General features: G+C 52.7%; 2 protein-coding genes across 2 annotated transcripts; both read left to right on the top strand.

Moving 5' to 3' along the window:
* The first annotated feature begins 8,639 nt into the window (after positions 1-8,639).
* On the top strand, positions 8,640-10,085 carry LOC115915981 (zinc finger protein 3-like). The gene is made up of 2 exons (XM_030969680.1): positions 8,640-9,121; positions 9,458-10,085. The coding sequence occupies exons 1-2, from the start codon at positions 8,640-8,642 to the stop codon at positions 9,954-9,956; spliced, it is 981 nt and encodes a 326-aa protein (XP_030825540.1). The 3' UTR covers positions 9,957-10,085.
* Positions 10,086-15,358: 5,273 nt separating this feature from the next.
* On the top strand, positions 15,359-16,858 carry LOC115915979 (zinc finger protein 184-like). Its single transcript, XM_030969679.1, has 3 exons — positions 15,359-15,503; positions 16,149-16,214; positions 16,368-16,858. The coding sequence occupies exons 1-3, from the start codon at positions 15,359-15,361 to the stop codon at positions 16,856-16,858; spliced, it is 702 nt and encodes a 233-aa protein (XP_030825539.1).
* The last annotated feature ends 2,025 nt before the right edge of the window (positions 16,859-18,883 follow it).

The following is an 18,883-nucleotide window of genomic DNA, read 5'->3' as shown; positions in this document are numbered from 1 at the left end:
TGGGGGAGCAAAGGGGCTGAGGGGCTCTTTGCAGATCAGGCTCTCCTCCATGTGCTGCTGCTCGCTGGGCTGATGCAGCTGCTGGTGCCCTCCCCCACAGCTGTACCAGGAGCCTGTCTGGGAAAATAACACTGCCAGTGCCAGTGCCAGCCACCATCCCTGCCATGGCCCTGCCCACAGGGATCCTGCCCACCAAACTGCTCCAGTCAGCTGATGTCAGACACCATCAAAATACCTTCAAACGATGCATTTTCCACATTCTGGCAAAATCATGGCCATACAGTCCACAATAAACCTCTCGCTGAGTGATGGTAGATGTCAAAGTAACTTTGTTATAAAGATATAGCTTTTTATTTCTTTTGTTAATTTAGTTTAGTGAAATAGCTGCTTGTGTTAAAATGCCTGCTTGGATGGGATAACATCCAATGCACACAGGATGAGGACACCTGGACAGATCTGCCAACTATCAGCATTCACCGTCTGAAGGCAGAGTGGACCAAGGCCCAAAAACTGGAGGTGATAAGAATGGACTAAAACCACAACCAAGGAATCTGCATGCTCTGAAAAGGCAGATCCAAGGAAGAGCCGTGCTAAACAGTTCTTGGAAGGTGTAAACTAGTTTGGGGGATAAGTTTGCTGTGCATAAGGGTCTATGAATATGCAACAGGCTGATGTAAGGGGAAAGGTATTTCAGGGGGATCCCCGAAGGTAACAGGGTGCTCCTGGCTGAGTGCCAAGATGCACCCGGCCGTAATAACCTTTGCTCCATGGTCCTGGTCTCCCATTGTCCTTTATTAATTTTTTTACATTTTCACAAGAGAGTGAACGTGTTTTTCACATTTAGGAATGGTTTAAGTTTTTTTGTTTTTCATGGGAGGGAGTTTTGAAGAGCTACAAGTGGCTAATCTGCCTGCAACAAGGACCATTCCACGGGCTCCTGTCGCCTTTCCCAACACGTCTGCTGCAGCTCATGGAGGGCAAAGCCCTGGAGGCTCCTTATGGGCGGTTATGGACGATTGCAGGCAGCGCCTCGATGCCCTGGATCAGCGGTGCCCCCTCCTGGGAACCCCCACGTTTTCCAGTTTCTGTGAAGCTGCCTGTGAAAAACACGTTCACTCTCCTGTGAAAATGTAAAAAAATTAATAAAGGACTTTAATAAAAGTTTAATTGGAGACCAGGACCATGGAGGCGAGGAAAGGGCGGGAACCGTGAGGGGAAAGGGGCGGGGCCAAGGGGCCACGAAGTCCTAAAGGGGCCCAGTTTCACCCAAAAGCACCTCAAATGCAGCTGAACTCCACCAAGTTTGGCCTAAAATCAGCCAAATGGGATTAAAATTATCCAAAGGGGTCTAAAATCCAACCAAAGGGGCCTAAAATTGCCCAAACTGGTTTACACCTCCCTCAAAATGGCCTAAAATCAGCCTTAAATCTCCAAAATGGGCTTCAAATCCACCCTGAAAATACCTGCTTTGGCTTAAAATCTCCCGAAGGAGCCTAAAATCCATCCGGTTTTTGCCCAAAATCACCTAAATTGACCTAAAATCACCCAAATGTGCCTGAAACAACACAAGAGGACCTCAAATCATCCTAAATGACTTGGTTTGACCTAAAATTACGCAAAGAAGCAAAATCCTACTCAAATGGGCCCAAAATCACAAAGAAAAGGGGACCTAAAATCACTCACACAAAATTAAATTCACCCATATGGGCCTCAAATCATCCAAAGGGATCTAAAATCCCCCCTCAAACCCACCAGATTTGGCCCAAAATCAGCCAAAGGGGCCTAAAATCCCCCCGGGAAGGCCGGGAATGCCTGCCAGGGATCTGAGCCCACCCTAACCCTGCCCAGGCCGGCCCCAAATGCCCCCGAGGGGCCGAGGCTGAGGCCGAGCCCGGGATGGGCTCCGCGCTCGCTCCGGGCCCTCCGCGTTCGCTCCGGGCAGTTTTGGCCGCGGCCCCGGCCGGGCCTGGGCGGGGCTGGGAGGGACCAGGGAGGGCTGGGCAGGGCTGGGGCCTTTGGGGCTTTCTGGGCTGGGGGCGTTTGTGGGGAGCTCAGGGGCCATTGACTGGGGCTTTGGAGAGAGTGATTGGGTGTGGGGGAGTTGGGGAACTTTGGGGGGTTTTGTGGATTTTGGGAGGTTTGGAATTTTGGGGCGAGCTTATTGTGGGGGTGTGTTTTCTGCAGGTTTTTGGGGATTTATTGACATTTTTGGGTTTTTTTTATTTTTGGGGGGGATTACTGGGATTTTTTGGGGATTTTTTGGGATTCTCTTAAAGTTTTAGGGGTTTTTTTGGAATTTCTGGGGGATTTGGGGTGATTTTATTGGAATTGTGGAGGCATTTAGTGGGATTCTTTGGAGGTCTGGGTTTTAAAGGAAATTTTTGGGGTTTTTGGCGATTTTTGTGGGATTTGGGGGGTTTTCTGGGTTTTTTTGGGTATTGCCAGGATTTCTTTGGGTCATGGGGGGGATTTTGGGGGGTTTCTTGTGGTTTTGGGGACATCTTTGGGGGGTTTGTGGGGTTTAATTGGGATTATGTGGGGGGCTGTTGGGATTTCAAGAGATTTTGTGGGCTTTTATTGGGATTCTAGGCTGTTCTAATGGGAATTTGTGAGATTTAATTGGGATTTTGTGGATTTTATTGGGACTTTTGGGGGTTTAAAGGAGATTTTGGTGCCTCTCAGCCCTTCCCCACACCTGGGGACAACCCCAAAGCCCCCCCAGACCACACAAGGCCCAACAAAATTCTACAAAATATACCCCAAAGCCCCTAAAAATCAGAATAAAATGCTCCAAAATACCAGAGAATCCCACAAAATCCCAGTGGAACTCACCAAAGTTAAAAAAACTCCCAAAAATTTCAATAAACCCCCCCAAAACATGACACCTCACCTAAACCCCAATAAAATGCCCCAAAATCCAAACTCCCCAAATCCATAAAACCCCCCAAAATCCTGTAATCCCCCAAAACCCAATAATTCTCTCCAAAAACCCAATAATTCCCCCTAAATCCCAACAAATCCCCCCAAAACCCAAAAAGCCCCCCCCAAATCCCCCAAAACCCTCCCACAATCGCCTCAAAAATGCCCCAAAATCCCAAAAAATCCCCAAAACCCAACCCCCCCAAGCCCCTTCGAAGGTCCCCAAATGTCCCAAAATTCCCCAAATCCCAAAAAGACCCCCAAAATCCCCCCAGAACCCCCCAGGCTCACTGGGGCCGTCCTGGCTCAGGGGGCACCGGCCGGTGGAACAGGAGCCACTTCAGGGGCCCTCGGAGCTTTTGGGGAGGGGGCACCATGGGAGACCCCCAAAAACCGGGGGGAACCCCTGCTGTGCCCCCTCCCCCTGAAACCCCCAGACCCCGGTTCAGGGTGGGCCTGGGACCCCCCGGGACCCCCAAATCTCCCCCAAGACCCCTCCAGGAACCCCAAACCCCCCAGAGCCCCCCAGGGTTGGCCCAGGACCCCCTGAGAGCCCCCAGGCCCCAATCGGGCCCAGCCCAGGATGTCCCCTGAGACCCCCCCAGACCCTTCCCCAGACCCCTCCCCAAGGCCCCCCTTGTTCCTTCTCAAGACCCCACCCAGGAGCCTTCCAGGACCCCCCAGAGCCCTCCCCAAACTCCCCCCAGGACCATCCCAACCCCCAGACCCTCCCAACACCTTCTCAAACCCCCAGACCCTCCCAGGACCCCCTCCCCTCGAGACCCCTCTTAGGACCCATCCGCACCCCCCAGGTGCCCCCACAATGCCCCAGGACCCCTCCCCAGACCCCCCAGACCCCCCCAAACCCCGGACCCCTCCCCAACCCCCCCCAGACCCCCCCGGACCCTCCCCGCCCCCCCCCCGATCCCCTCTCAGGCCCCTCCCCCTCCTGTCCCGAGCCCGGCGGGTCCCGGCGGCGGCGGGAAGGGGGCACCGCTCCCGGCTCGCCTCTGATTGGCTGGGGCGGCGCGGGGGAGGCGGGCGTTGCTGAGGGGAGCCGCGCCGTGATTGATTAATTCGGGAAAGTGCAGCGCGGTGATTGGTTGGTTCGGCGAGGAGCGCCGCTATTGGCTGGGGGAGCCCGCGCGCGCGGCGGAGGCGGGAGATTGTGAGGGGAGAGCAGAGCGGCTGAGGAGGAGCTGAGGTGGGGCCGGGGAGAAACTGGGGGGGTTTGGGCGGGTCACAGGCGGGTTTGAGGAGAAACTGGGAATTTTTGGGGGCCCTGACGGAAAATAGGGGGGTGTGCGGTGGGCTTGGGGGGAATGAGGGGGTGTGAGGGGGCTTTGGTGGGTCTGAGGGGGCGTTAGGGAGCCTTGGGGGAGGCTTGAGAGGGTCTGGAGCGTTCTCAGGTGGGTTTAGGGGGGATCTGAGGGGAATTGGGAGGGTCTGAGGGGATTTTGGGGGGATTGTGAGAGGAACTGTGGGGTTGTGAGTGGATCTGGGGTGTTTTGAGGTGGGTCTGGAGAAATTTGGGGGAGTCTGAGGGGATTTCATAGGGTTTGGGAGAAAATTGAGGAGTCTGAGGGGGATTTGGGGGCAGTCTGATGGATTTGGGGGGGTCTCAGGTGGGTCTGGGGTGAATTTTGGGGGAGAACTGGGGGGATCTGAGAGTCCTGGGGAGGTTTTGGGGGTCCTGGGGACATTTTGGGCGTCCAGAGCGGTCCTGGGCCAACCTTGGGGGACTGTGGGGGTCCTGGGGGAGATTTGGGGATCCCGGGGGCCCTGGGGGTTTCAGGGGAGGGGGCACAGCAGGGGTTCCCCCCCCCGGTTTTTGGGGGGTCTCCCATGGTGCCCCCTCCCCAAAAAGCTCCGAGGGCCCCTGAAGTGGCTCCTGTTCCACCGGCCGGTGCCCCCTGATCTAGGACGGCCCCACTGAGTCTGGGGGGTTCTGGGGGGATTTTGGGGGTTTTGGATTGTGGGTGTTTTGTTGGGGTTGGGGGGTTTTTTTGGGGGTTTATTAAAATTTTTGGGAGTTTTTTTAATTTTGGTGAGTTCCATTGGGATTTTTGGAGACTCTCTGGGGTTTTTGGAGGTTTTCTTGTAACTTTTGGGGGTTTTGTGGGGTTTTAGTGGAATTTTAGGGGGGCTTTGGGGCATTCCCTGGGTGTGGGGAAGGGCTGAGTGGCACCAAAATCTCCTTCAAAGGCCCGAAAGTCCCAATAAAACCCACTAAATCCCAATTAAATCTCTCAAAATCCCATTAGAACACCCTAGAATCCCAATAAAAGCTCACAAAATCCTTTGAAATCCCAATAACCACAAAAATCTTGATTAAACTCCGCAAATCCCCCAAAAATGTCCCCCAAACCATAAAAAGTCCCACAAAATCTCCCCCAAGATCCAAAGAAATTCTGGCAACACCCAAAAACCCCACAAAACCCACCAAAAATCCCAAAAACCCCAAATCCCCAATGAATCCCACTAAATGCCACCACAATTCCAATAAAATGCCCCAAAAAATCTAAAAATCCCAATAAAACCCTCAGAATTTCTGAGAATCCATAAAAATCCCAACAAAATCCCAGTAAAACCCCCAAAAGTCAAAAAAAGCCACAAAAAATTTCAATAAACCTCCAAACACCCCCAGAAAAACTCCCCCTCAAAATGCCAATAAAATCCCCCAAAATCCAAACCCCCCCAAAATCCACAAAACCAGCCACTCCCAGTCAATCCCAGTATGATTCCAGTCACTCTCAATGAGATCCCAGTGTAACCCAGTATGGACTCAGCTGCTCTCACTGTGATCCCAGTGTGATCCCAGTTGCTCCCAGCAGAATTCCAGATGTTCCCAGTTCCTCCCATTATGATCCCAGTTGCCCCAAGAATAGTCCCAGTCCCTCCCAGCAGGGTCCCAGTCGTGCCCAGTTGCCTCCAGGGTAGATTCAGTTTCCCCAGCATCGTCCCAGTTGCTCCCAGCATGATCCCAGCTGTTCCCAGTGTGGTTCCAGTCCCCCCAGTATGGTTAGAGACACTCCCAGGATGTTTTAGTTACCTCAGAATGATCCCAGTCTTTCCCAGTTACTCCCAGTTTCCTCTAGCATAATCCCAGTTTCTATCTGTTGCTCAAAGGGTGGTCCCAGTTTCTCCCAGTATGATCCCAGTTGCCCCAGTTGTAGTCTCAGTCCTCTCACCACAGTTCCAGAACCTTCCAGCTGATCCCAGTTGCTCCCAGTGTGTCACATTTTCCTCCCAACATGGGCCCAGTAGCTCCCAGTAACCCCCAGTCAGGTTCCATTCACACCCAGTATAATCCCAGTATGAGTGTAGCCACTCCCAGTATGATCCCAGTCACTTGCAGTCTAATCCCAGTTGCTCCCAGTCACTCCCAGTCTGATGCCAGTGCCCCCAGTGTGATCCCAGTTGCTCCCAGCATGGGCCCAGCTGTTCCCAGTGTGCTTCCATCACTCCCCTGTGGTTACAGACACTCCCAGTATGGTCCCAGTTGAACCCAGTTGCCCCTGCTCTAGTCCCAGTCACTCCCAGATGATCCCAGTCCCTCCCAGCATGGTCCCACTCACTCCCAGTTGCCCCCAGTGTGGTCCCAGTTCTCCCCAGCATGGTCCCAGTTGTTCCCAGTGTGGTTCCAGTCCCCCCAGTATGGTTCCAGACACTCCCAGTATATCCCAGTTGCCCCCAGCATGTCTGTAGTCATTTCCAGGCACTGCCAGTGGCCCCAGTAAGGTGTCAGTTCTCCCAGTATGATCCCCCAGTCATGCCCAGAATATCCCAGTTGCCTCCAGCATGCATCCAGTCCTTCCCAGTTCCTCCAGTTTGCTTGCAGCATCATCCCAGTTTCCCTCAGCTGCTCCCAGTAGCCCAAAGTGTGATCCCAGTCGCTCCCTTTCAACCCCAATATGATCCCAGTAAGCTCCAGTTTGATCCCAGTCACATGCCAGCCCTCCCAGTGTGGTCCCAGTATAATCCCAGTTGCTTCCAGTCTCTCCCAGTATGGTCCCAGCTGCCTCCAGCATGGTTCCAGTTGCTTCCTAGATCAGCCCAGTCAGTCCCAGTATGATGCCATTTGCTCCCAGTGTGCTCCCAGTTGCTCCCAGTCAGGCCCAGTATGGGGGATGATGTGCAGGGTGTGTTCCCAGTCACTCTCAGATACTCCCAGTGTTAGTCCAGTCCTTCCCAGTATGATCCAAAGATGAGCCCAGTGTGCTCCCAGTCCCTGCCAGTATGAACCAGTTGTGCTCCACATGGTTCCAGTTGCTCTTTTCACCCTCACTTTTGTTCCAGTCCCTCCCAGTATCTCCCAGTGTAGCCCAGTTCCCTCCAGCATGTTCCCAGTCACTCCCAGTTGCTCCCAGTTGGGTTTTTGGGGGGATGTTTGGAGAATGAAGAAGTGCAAGGCTGAGCGGAAAAGGCCCCTCGGGGGGACATCGGGGGTGCCGGTGGCGGCTGCCGGCAGAGGCAGCCTGGAGGAGCAGAGCCCTGTGTCCCCCAGGAGCCCAAAGTGGGGAGCCCAGAGAGGGGGGAGCGCCGCCATTGGCGGGAGCCTCAAGAGCCTGGAGAGGGGCAGGGGGGACTCCTTGGAGCCGCTGCAGCCCAGAGCAGAGAATGAGGGGAGAAGGGAGCCCGGGAGCCCAAAGAGCCCCGGCATCCCGAAATGGGGAGAGCCAAGAGGGGGGAGCTTTTGGCATTGCTGGGACTGCCAGCAGCCTGGGCAGGGCGGGCACCCAGGAGAAGGGGGACCCCCAATCCAAGTGTGACCCCAGCAGCTGGGACAGGGGGAACCCCGAAACACCACAGGGATTGGAACAGGGATGGGGAATGCCTGGGAGGCCTTTTAAAGGCTCTATCTTGGTGTTTTTGGAGGTTTTTCTGGAGCCCAGATGGCCAGTGACTTATAGAGATGGACTCGGGCAGAGGGACCTTCAAACTCAATGTGCTATCCCTTGTTTTCCCCAAACCAGGATTTCCCGTTTCCAAATTATGGTAAATATGATTGTCTGGTGAGAAGATTTTGGGAATATGCCCCAGAAACTATAAGCAAGATTGAGGAGATGAAATCAATGTTTTAGATACCTTAATTACTGAACAAATGAAAACAGTTTTGTGGCAAGACTGCAAAAGAAAAGCCTTTTGATGAAACAATTCTCTCTGCCTGAATACAGGTCCAGGGTCAGAGCAGACCATACTAGCTCTGCAGAAGGTCAGCAGAAAAATTTTTTGGCTTAAAATATAGAAAGTATGCGATGTAATAGAACAATGGTCTGTATGTAAATGCTATAGATTTTATCTCTTACTAACTTGCTTAGTAGAAATAGTATATCTAACAAGAAATTTATTGTATTTAATGGAAGCCTCAAGCTTTAATAATTTTACTCTGTTCATTTTGTTTGCTTACCCTTTTTACACGCTTATTTTTATTTCATTAAATAAGCAACCACTCTTTTTACCTTCAAGCTACATTTGCTTCTCTGGAGCGCTACAGTCAATATCTGCTTTTGCTTTGTGTGATTGTCAACAAGGCCCTTTATAAAGTAAGTTCTAACATTTAGTTCTTTGTCTGCCACCTGCGGATGTGAGCTGCTCCCAACGTCCCATTGTCATAACCATGTAATGAGACTTGTTTCTCCAAAACAAAATAGCTCATTGCCAAGCCCCTAGCAGGCCCCGTCCTGTTTGTAGATTTGTGCACAGGCCGGTGAGGGGAGATGAGTGCCCCTTTCCCCTCTGTGCTGCTCCATCTCCCAGCCCAGCACGGCCCCGGCTGCAGCACAGCCCTGGGGGGATCTCCTTGCCCTTGCCTGTGGCACGGAGGCAAATCCCATCGTGTCCTTGTCCTTCCTCCCCCAGAGCAGGAGCTGAGCATGGAGAGCAGGGAGGACAAATGCCCGCGGCAGAACCTGGTGGAAGAGGCCGTTTTGAGCGGCTCCACGGCGCAGGAAGCCAACGGGGAGGAAAAGGCCCGGAGATGCCGCACGAGGAGGGGCTGCAAACGCAGATGGCGGGGATGTGAGGGGGAAAGAGCCAGCCTGGGCCGGGAAGGCGGCCGGAGATGGAGCCAGAGCTCGGAGCTGGTGCTCCATGAGCAGCTCCATGATGGGGAGAAGCCCCACACGTGTGGGGAGTGTGGGAAGAGCTTCAGGTGGAACTCCGACCTGATCAGGCACCAGAGGACCCACACTGGGGAACGGCCCTACGAGTGTGATCAATGCAGGAAGAGGTTTAAGACCAGCTCCAGTCTCTTCCAGCACTTTCAGAGTCACACAGAGGAGAGGCCCTTCCAATGCCCCAGCTGTGGGAAGGGATTCCAACGCAACTCCACCCTTGTGAATCACCAGCGCATCCACACTGGGGAACGGCCCTATGAATGTGTGGAATGTGGGAAGAGCTTTGGACACAAAGGGAGCCTGATCCAGCATCAGAGGATCCACACCAGGGAGAGACCCTACGAGTGTGGGGAGTGTGGGAAGAGCTTCAGCCGTAACTCAACCCTGATCAGTCACCAGAGGACCCACACTGGGGAGAGGCCCTATGAGTGTGGGGAGTGTGGGAAGAGCTTCAGCCAGAACTCAACCCTGATCAGTCACCAGAGGACCCACACTGGGGAGAGGCCCTACGAGTGTGATCAATGCAGGAAGAGGTTTCAGACCAGCTCCAGTCTCCTCCAGCACTATCAGAGTCACACAGAGGAGAGGCCCTTCCAATGCCCCAGCTGTGGGAAGGGATTCAAGCACAAATCCCAACTCATCACCCACCAGCGCATCCACACAGGGGAGAGGCCCTACGAGTGTGATAAATGCAGGAAGAGGTTTCTGACCAGCTCCTCTCTCCTCCTGCACTATCGGATTCACACAGAGGAGAGGCCCTTCCGCTGCCCCGACTGCGGGAAGGGATTCAAGTACAACTCCACCCTCGTCACCCACCGGCGCATCCACACTGGGGAGAGGCCCTACGAGTGTCCCCAGTGTGGGAAGAGCTTCTCACAGAGCTCTAACTTGACCCAACACCAACGGAGGCACCACTAAGGGAAGCCCTGCGAGTGCCCCGAGTGCGGGAAGAGCTTCGTGCGCTGCTCCAGCTCCATCCCCCACTGGAGGAGGCACTTTGGGCACAGCCCTGGTGACTCACATTCCCTGTGATCCATGCTGGGAACACACCTGAGTGCTTAGCCTTTTTGTTTGGCCTTAATTTTCCTCTGCTTCATCCTCATCCTTTAAAAACACCCACAACTGGGTTAAATGAAGGAAATTAATCAAATATATCGGAAGTTCCATAATTTCTCGGTTGTTTTAGAGGGGGAATTTAGGATTTGGGGACACATTCTGTGTGGAGTGCCTCTGTTGCTAAGAGGCAGGAATTTGATCTCCCCCTTCTTGTGTTGCTAAGAACTCCTCCCCTGACCCAAACCCCAACTGTACCCTTGGGATATCCTATAAAAACCCCACGGCCCTGCCTTTGCCCTGTCTTTGGGGGGTAAGAAATGGATTCCCAAAGGATCGGCCTTTTCCCACTGGATTCACAGAGGATCAGCCTTTTCCCACTGGGTTGCAAAAATTTCAGCTTTTTCCACTGGATTCCCAGAGGATTCTGACTCTGTCACTGTCTTTTTTTGTGTGTACTACTGCATTTGTATTTTTAATTTTTCCTAATAAACCATTGTTATTTCTACTCCTATATCTTTTCCTGAGAGCCCCTTAATTTTATTATTATTATTATTATTATTATTATTATTATTAGTCAGAGGGAGTGGGATTTACATTTTCCATTCCAGGGGACGCTCCTGAAATGGGGAGACACCCCCAAGGAGCAGCCATGTAAAATCGTCCTGGAATATGTAAATTATTTTATGGATTTGCATAAGGATCTATGGATATGCCATAGGCTGATGTAATTAAAACCAGATTAATGAAGGGGTGTCCCCGAAAACAACTGGGGGGTCCTGGTGGCCATAACAACCTTTCCTCGATGGTCCTTGTCTTCCATTACATCAGCCTGTTGCATATTCATAGATATTTTTGCATATCCATAAGTTACTTTACATGTTCCAGGAACAAAATTGGCTTCATCCTGTTTGGGGCTCCCATCCCCTCCCCCGTGTTTGGTTTTGAGGGTTCCAGGGCCCTCCTTCTCCATTTTGGGGTCCCGACCCCGTTTTGGATTAATTTGGGGTCCCCACCCCATCCGCGAGGTCACCTTCCCCCCCTTCCCCAAATTCCGCTCCTTGCAACTGATGAGTCATCAAAGAGAAACGCTCTGATTGGCTGGAAATTACCCCGCGCGGTCTCTGATTGGTTAGCGGTGTGAGGGGTGCTGGGCTCTGCCTGAGAACTGATGAATCAGAGTCAGGCCGAGCGCTGATTGGCTGAAAATCGCCGAGCGGGACCATTGCCCTGAGCTTGTGCCCAGCAACTCTGTCATCATCAGCGCCGCGCGTTCTGATCGGCCAGGATCTGTTGCGGGGCGGCAACGGGAGGAACTGGGGTTATTTGGGGTTTATTAGGGTTTATTTAGGAATTATTTGGGGTTTATTTGAGGGGTTTTTTTGGGTTTTGGGGGTTTATTTGGGGTAATTTCGTCTTTTGGGGGTTATATAGAGTTATTTGGGTTTATTTGGGGTTTTTTTTTTAGATTTCTTTGGTGTTTATTTAATTGTGCTTAGATTTACTTGAGTTTATTTAGGGATTATTTGGGAGTTATTTGGGGTATTTATGGAAATTTTTTTGGGGTTTATCATGGGTTTAAACTGGTTTATTTGTGTTTATTTTGTGGTTTTTTAAGGTTATTTGGGTTTTTTGTGTTTTGTTTTTGTTGTTAATTTGGTTTGTTTGGGGTTCTTTCGGTTTATTTTTGTTTATTCGGGTTATTTGGAAGTATTTGGGTTTATTTGGGTTAATTTGGTTTGGGTTTTTTGATTATATGGAATTATTTGGGGTTTCTTTGGGGTTTGTTTGGTTTATGTTGGTGTATTTGGGGTTTATTTAGCTGTACTTGGAGTCATTTGGGGTTATTTGGGTTTCATTTGGGGTATTTTGGGGTTATTTGGATTTGTTTGAGGTTATTAGGGGGTTTTAGGTATTTGTGTTATTTGGGGGTTTTTGGCGTTTATTTAGGGATATTTGGGTTTTTTGGGGTAATTTGGGGTCAAAAAATCCAGAATAGTTTCTTCTCTAAAAAACCGGAGTTTCTCCCAAAAAATCCGGGAATTTTTCCCCAAAAAACCGGGAACGTTCCCTTAAAAACCCTGGACTTTTCCCAGCCAATAGCGGCGCGCCCCACCCCAAAGCATCCAATTACCGCGCTTCATCTCCCAAATAAACCAATCACGGCACACCTAGCCCCAAACCAACCAATCACCACGCGCCTCCCCTCAGCAACTCCAGCCTCCCGTGCGCCTTTCCGGTCAATCACCGCGCCCTAAACCAAACCAACCAATCACCGTGCGCCTCCCCTCAGCAACTCCCGCCTCCTCCCTCCCCAACACAACCAATCACCGCGACGCCTCCTCTCTGCACCTCCCGCCTTCCCCGTGCCGCTCCAGCTGGGCCCGAAGCGGCGCTCCCTGACCCCGGGGCTGGGCGTGGAGCAGGCGCCCCCTCCCCTCCTGCCGCCCCCGGAGCCCCGGGACCCCCTCAGGGACCCCCGGGAGCCGCCCCGGGCTCGGGCGGGTCCTGCGGGAGGCGCTGGAGAGAGCGGGGAGGCGCTGGGAGAGGACGGGGAGCTCCGGGAGCTGCTGAGGAGGCGCAGGGACAGGTGAGGGGTCCTGGAGGGGTCGTGAGGGGAATTTGGGGAGAGGTCTTGAGGAGGTTTGGGGGGGGGGTACTTGGGCAGGGTCTGGGGGGAACTTGAGGGGGTTTTAGCGGGGTCTGGGGGTGCTGGGGGGGCTTTGGGGGTAATTTGGGGAGGGGTCCTCAGGGGGTGTCACGATCCGTCCTCACGGATGGGTTTTGTAATGGTTCGTGGATTTGATCTCAGGGTGCAAAAGAACCAACACGGCACAGGGGGTTTGCAATGATAATCAAAACAAATGCACCTTTATTGAATGACCACAGCAAAATGCCATAGAGGGATTAAGGGTTCCTGGTTTAGGGCAAATTTGGGAGAGAATTCCAAGGCCCCCCAGAAACAAACCCACAACCGGCGGGAAGTCGAAAGAGCTGTTTATTTAAAAAAAAAATAAAAAAAAAGTTTGGTGTTTTTATAATATTAAGATGGTAAAAAAAATGTGAAAAAAATATATATTTAAAACAAGTTTAATAAAAGAAAAAGATAGAGAGAGAAAGAGAGAGAGAGAAAGAGGGGGATATAGCTACCAAACGTAGAGATGAAGTCCTTTGGTCCAGTCCAGTCGAGGATCCGCCTGTTACGTCACAGAGATCTCGAAATCTCTAGCTAACTCAGAGGTTTTTATTATGATAAGTCTATTGGAAATTGCGAGGGGGAGGAAGCAGATACAATAAGGAATAGATGTAACAGGTAGTCCATGCTCTCAGCAGTGAACGAGAGCCATTGTCTTCTTGGCCCAGTGGTCAGAACCTGCAGGCAAACATCTCGCTTTGGTCAGCTTGCCTCCCCCACACACCTCCCCCGGGCTGGGGGTGTCAGTCCCAGTCCTTGGAAGGAGCAGAGGGGCCTTTTCACATGGGGGTTCCATGTCTCAGTCCTTGATGGAGAGGCTCCTTACATCTCAGTCTGTCTGTCACGGTGGTTGCAAACGAGTGAGAGGGGTCTTCTGCAGGGGACCAGCCAGAACTCAGGAGAAGTCCAGCCAGGCCGAGAGGTGGGACAGCTCCCAAGGCTCTTGTTGCAAACAGGGCACGGTGCCCCCTTCTTCTTCTCATTGGGCTCAGTGTAGCAGACTGCAAACACACCTGTGGACAAGAGGCCAGCAGTGCTGTCAGGTCCCAGAGCCCTTGGCGTGTCACTTTCTCCTACAGAGCCAGAGATTTCGGACAGGGGGGTCTTTTCTTCAGTGGTCCCCAATGACGATTGTGACGCAGATGAGGGATATTTCGGACAGACTCTCACACCACCCACGTGGTCTGAGACGCTCCCAGTATATCCCAGTTGCCCTGAACATTCTCATAGTCATTGCCAGGCACTCCCAGTTACCTCAGTGTGGATCACTTGCCCCCAGTTGTCTCCCAGTTGCTCTGATTATGTGCCCAGTTGGCTCCCAGCATGGGCCTGGTAGCTCCCAGTAACCCCCAGTCAGAGTCCAATCACACCCACTCTTAATGCCAGTATGATTGTAGCCATTCCCAGTATGATCCCAGTCCCTTGCAGTCTAATCCCAGTTGCTCCCATTCACCCCCAGTATGGGGGATGATGTGCAAGGTGTATTCCCAGTCACTCACATACTCCCAGTATTAGTCCTGTCACTCCCAGTATGATGCAATTATGGCCCCAGTGTGCTCCCAGTCACTGCCAGAATGAAACCAGTTTTGCTCTACATGGTTCCAGTTGCTCTCTTTCACCTTCACTTTCCTTCCAGTCACTCCCAGTATCTCACAGTGTACCCCAGTTCCCTCCAGCATCTTTCCAGTTCCTTCCAGTACGATCCCATTTTCACCCAAGCACTCCCAGTCAGTCTCAGTGTAGTGGCACTCACTGCCAGGATGGTCCCAGTCAGCTCCAACATGATCCCAGTTCATCCCAGTATAAGCACAGCAGTTTCCAATCACCCCCAGAATGCAGCCAGTCATTCCCAGTTGTTCCCAGTTGCTCACAGCTGCTCCCAGTCATGCTCAGCATAATCCCAGTCACTCCCAGTATATCCCATTTCCCCTAACATGGTCTCAGCTGTCCCCCACAGGCTCCTACTCACTCCCAGCATGATCCCAGTATGATGTCAGTATAAAGCCAGTACAGTCCCAGTATGATCCCAGTTTGATGTCACTACAAAGCCAGGACAGTCCCAGTCACTCCCAGTAGGATCCCAGTCCAGCCCAGTCCCTGGCAGCGCTGCCACTGCTGGGATCCCCCAGCCCCGTGTGCGTTCCCCCTGGCGGATGTGCCCAGAGGAGCCCCAAGGGCTGGCAGTGGCCAGGCAGGGGCCCCAGCAAGGCCCAGTTGGGATGTGCAGCCCCCAGTTTGCCCAGTTTGCCTCTCCTTTGGCCCGGGCCGGGTTCCCCCCGGCCGCAGCGGCTGGGAGCAGCCGAGAGCCCCGCGCTGCCCATCCCGAGCTGTCCCGGCTCCATCCCCGCTCCTGCCGCGGGCTGCGAGGGCTGCGGGAACGGGGCACCGAGGGTGTGGCTGCTGCTGGGGGAGGAGGAGGAGGGAGGGAAGGGCAGGGATGAAGGTGGGGAGAGAGCAGCGATGGAAGGAGAAGGAGGTGGAGTTAGGGAGGAGGAGGAGGAAAGGAATGGAAGGGGAGGGATGGAAGAGGAGAAGGAGGTGGGGATAAGACAAAGGGGGAGGAGGAGGGGGGATGGTAGAGGAGGAGCGGGAGGAAGAGGAGAGACAAAGGCGGATCAAGGCTGAGCGGACAGAACCACACAGTCGAGCCCTGCCTGAATTCGCAGCCCCCACCTGTGGGATCATCGCCTCCCCCATCGTGCAGGTGAGTGGGGAAGGTGAGCTCGGCCCTGATATCCTGGGCGGTCCCTGGGTTGGTTTTTTTTGGGGGGATGTTTGGAGAACGAAGAAGTGCAAGGCTGAGCGGAAAAGGCCCCTTGGGGGGACATCGGGGGTGCCGGTGGCGGCTGCCGGCAGAGGCAGCCTGGAGGAGCAGAGCCCTGTGTCCCCCAGGAGCCCAAAGTGGGGAGCCCAGAGAGGGGGGAGCGCTGCCATTGGCGGGAGCCTCAAGAGCCTGGAGAGGGGCAGGGGGGACTCCTTGGAGCCGCTGCAGCCCAGAGCAGAGAATGAGGGGAGAAGGGAGCCCGGGAGCCCAAAGAGCCCCGGCATCCCGAAATGGGGAGAGCCAAGAGGGGGGAGCTTTTGGCATTGCTGGGACTGCCAGCAGCCTGGGCAGGGCGGGCACCGAGGAGAAGGGGGACCCCCAATCCAAGCGTGACCCCAGCAGCTGGGACAGGAGGGTACCCCTGAACACCAAAGGGGAGGGACCAGGGACAGGGAACTCCTGGGGGGCTTTTTCAGGGCTGAATCTTGGTGTTTGGGAGGTTTTTCTGGAACCCAGATGGCCAGTGACTTGTAGAGATGGACTTGGGCAGAGGGACCTTGAAACTCAACGTGCTCATCCCTTGTTTTCCCCAAACCAGGATTGCCCATTCCCAGTGCTTGGCAGGCTGTGAGGAAGAGGAAGATGCCCCGGGACACTGAGGCAGGTGAGGAGGAAGTCAGTGCCCCTTTCCCCTCTGTGCTGCTCCATCTCCCAGCCCAGCACGGCCCCGGCTGCAGCACAGCCCTGGGGGGATCTCCTTGCCCTTGCCTGTGGCACGGAGGCAAATCCCATCGTGTCCTTGTCCTTCCTCCCCCAGAGCAGGAGCTGAGCATGGAGAGCAGGGAGGACAAACGCCCGCGGCAGAACCTGGTGGAAGAGGCCGTTTTGAGCGGCTCCACGGCGCAGGAAGGCAACGGGGAGGAAAAGGCCCGGAGATGCCGCACGAGGAGGGGCTGCAAACGCAGATGGCGGGGATGTGAGGGGGAAAGAGCCAGCCTGGGCCGGGAAGGCGGCCGGAGATGGAGCCAGAGCTTGGAGCTGGTGCTCCATGAGCAGCTCCATGATGGGGAGAAGCCCCACACATGTGGGGAGTGTGGGAAGAGCTTCAGGTGGAGCTCCCACCTGATCCGGCACCAGAGGACCCACACTGGGGAACGGCCCTACGAGTGTGATCAATGCAGGAAGAGGTTTCAGACCAGCTCCAGTCTCCTCCAGCACCAGCGCACGCACACAGAGGAGAGGCCCTTCCGCTGCCCTGACTGCGGGCAGGGCTTCAGGCGAAACGCCCATCTTGTCATGCACCTGTGATGGTGGTCACAAGGGTTTTCGGGGTGATGGAAGAGACAAGATCCTTGACTCCACTACAGAAGGCTTGATTTATTATTTTATGATATATACATATACTATACTATACTAAAAAGAAAAAGAAAGGAGAGTTTCCAGAAGCTGATAACCTAAGCTAAGAAAAGTAAAGAATGATAACACACAAGCTGGCCTTGACAGACTGCGAGAGCCAGCTCTGCTGTGACTGGTCACTGAACCAAAACATCCACACCATCCCAGCTGTAATAACCTTTGCTCCATGGTCCTGGTCTCCCATCAAACTTTTATTAAAGTCCTTTATTAATTTTTTTACATTTTCACAGGAGAGTGAATGTGTTTTTCACAGGCAGCTTCACAGAAACTGGAAAACGTGGGGGTTCCCAGGAGGGGGCACCGCTGATCCAGGGCATCGAGGCGCTGCCTGCAATCGTCCATAACCGCCCATAAGGAGCCTCCAGGGCTTTGCCCTCCATGAGCTGCAGCAGACGTGTTGGGAAAGGCGACAGGAGCCCGTGGAATGGTCCTTGTTGCAGGCAGATTAGCCACTTGTAGCTCTTCAAAACTCCCTCCCGTGAAAAACAAAAAAACTTAAACCGTTCCTAAATGTGAAAAACACATTCACTGTCCTGTGAAAATGTAAAAAGAATTTTAATAAAGGACAATGGGAGACCAGGACCATGGAGCAAAGGTTATTACGGCTGGGTGCACCTTGGCACTCAGCCAGGAGCACCCTGTTACCTTCGGGGATCCCCCTGAAATACCTTTCCCCTTACATCAGCCTGTTGCATATTCATAGACCCTCATGCATATCCATAAACTACTTTACATATCCCAGGAGCGATTTTACATGGCCCCTCTTTGGGTCTGCCATTTCAGAGCATGTGTATTTCTTGGCTGTGGTTTTGGCTCCTTCTCTTTATCACCTCCAGTTTTTGGGCCTTGGTCCACTCTGCCTTCAGACGGGGAGTGCTGATAGTTGGCAGATCTGTCCAGGTGTCCTCATCCTGTGTGCATTGGATGTTATCCCATCCAAGCAGGCAGTTTAACACAAGCAGCTATTTCACTCAGCTTAATTAACAGAAATAAAAACTATATCTTTACAACAAAGTTACTTTAGCATCACACATATAAAATCCATTTTAGTATTTGCGAAAAGCCAGTATTATAATATGTATCCATAACATTGCCCATATCTTTCCTTACCCTTTTGTTCCCAAGAGTGCAGCAAGGAGTGCAAACTGCCAGCAGGGCACGGAGTTGCTGCCGTCTCTCCGTCGCCCCGTGTCCCTCTCCCGTAAGAGCCTGAATGAGAGATGTGGGACTCCAGGCAGCTCTTCCAAATGCAGTTTATTGTATCCAAGATGTTACAGCAGTCCAGGGTCGTGGGTGACAGAGCCTTTGCCTACAGCTGTCAGCTCCAGCTGCAGACAAGCCTGGAGACCCTTTAGCTTTGGTTACAGTGCATTATATACTCTTCTTTGCTGAGCATCTTAACACAGAAGAACCAGTAAATACCTTTACTTTTACCTATAGCCTATCATAACTCCTATAATTACCATATTGATGTTACTATTCTCCAATCACTAAAAGTTAGAATGCTACAGTTTAAGCTAGAAGTTGTTTTTCAGTTTTCTTGCAGTGGAAAGTTCTGAGACCTATTTTCTACTTGCAATATCAGCAGTCTTGTTTGCCTGTGGAATCTTTTTGCTTGGTAAAAACATCTTCTGTTTGGGGTGGGTTTCTCCTTTGCTCTAAGCCATAAAAACCCCTTGTAAGTGACATACCCTTTGCCTTCTTAGTTATCCAGAAAGACTGGCTCAGCAATTCTTTTCTTCTATATCAAAACTTGCTCTCATTTCTATTCCTTCTTCAGATTCTACATTCAAAAATCTTTCTGCCAAGCACACATATCTGTTAAAGTTTCTTGTCGAACTTTCATCCTTCCCAGCACTCGGTGCCACCCTGTCCCCCTTTTCCTGAGGGCAGAGCAAGGGACAGAATCCATCCAGA

The sequence above is a fragment of the Camarhynchus parvulus genome, unplaced genomic scaffold (genome assembly GCF_901933205.1).
Source record: "Camarhynchus parvulus unplaced genomic scaffold, STF_HiC, whole genome shotgun sequence".
Taxonomy (NCBI): Eukaryota; Metazoa; Chordata; class Aves; order Passeriformes; family Thraupidae; genus Camarhynchus; species Camarhynchus parvulus.
The sequence above is the reverse complement of the archived record's forward strand: the minus strand, read 5'-3'. Positions and strand labels throughout refer to the sequence as shown.

Coding starts and splice junctions, on each gene's coding strand:
- LOC115915981 (XM_030969680.1), top strand. CDS start 8,640: ATGAGTGCCCCTTTCCCCTCTGTGCTGCTCCATCTCCCAGCCCAGCAC. Junction 9,122..9,457: donor AGGACCCACACTGGGGAACG/GCCCTACGAGTG, acceptor CACTGGGGAGAG/GCCCTATGAGTGTGGGGAGT.
- LOC115915979 (XM_030969679.1), top strand. CDS start 15,359: ATGGTAGAGGAGGAGCGGGAGGAAGAGGAGAGACAAAGGCGGATCAAG. Junction 15,504..16,148: donor CGTGCAGGTGAGTGGGGAAG/GTGAGCTCGGCC, acceptor TCCCCAAACCAG/GATTGCCCATTCCCAGTGCT. Junction 16,215..16,367: donor GCCCCGGGACACTGAGGCAG/GTGAGGAGGAAG, acceptor TTCCTCCCCCAG/AGCAGGAGCTGAGCATGGAG.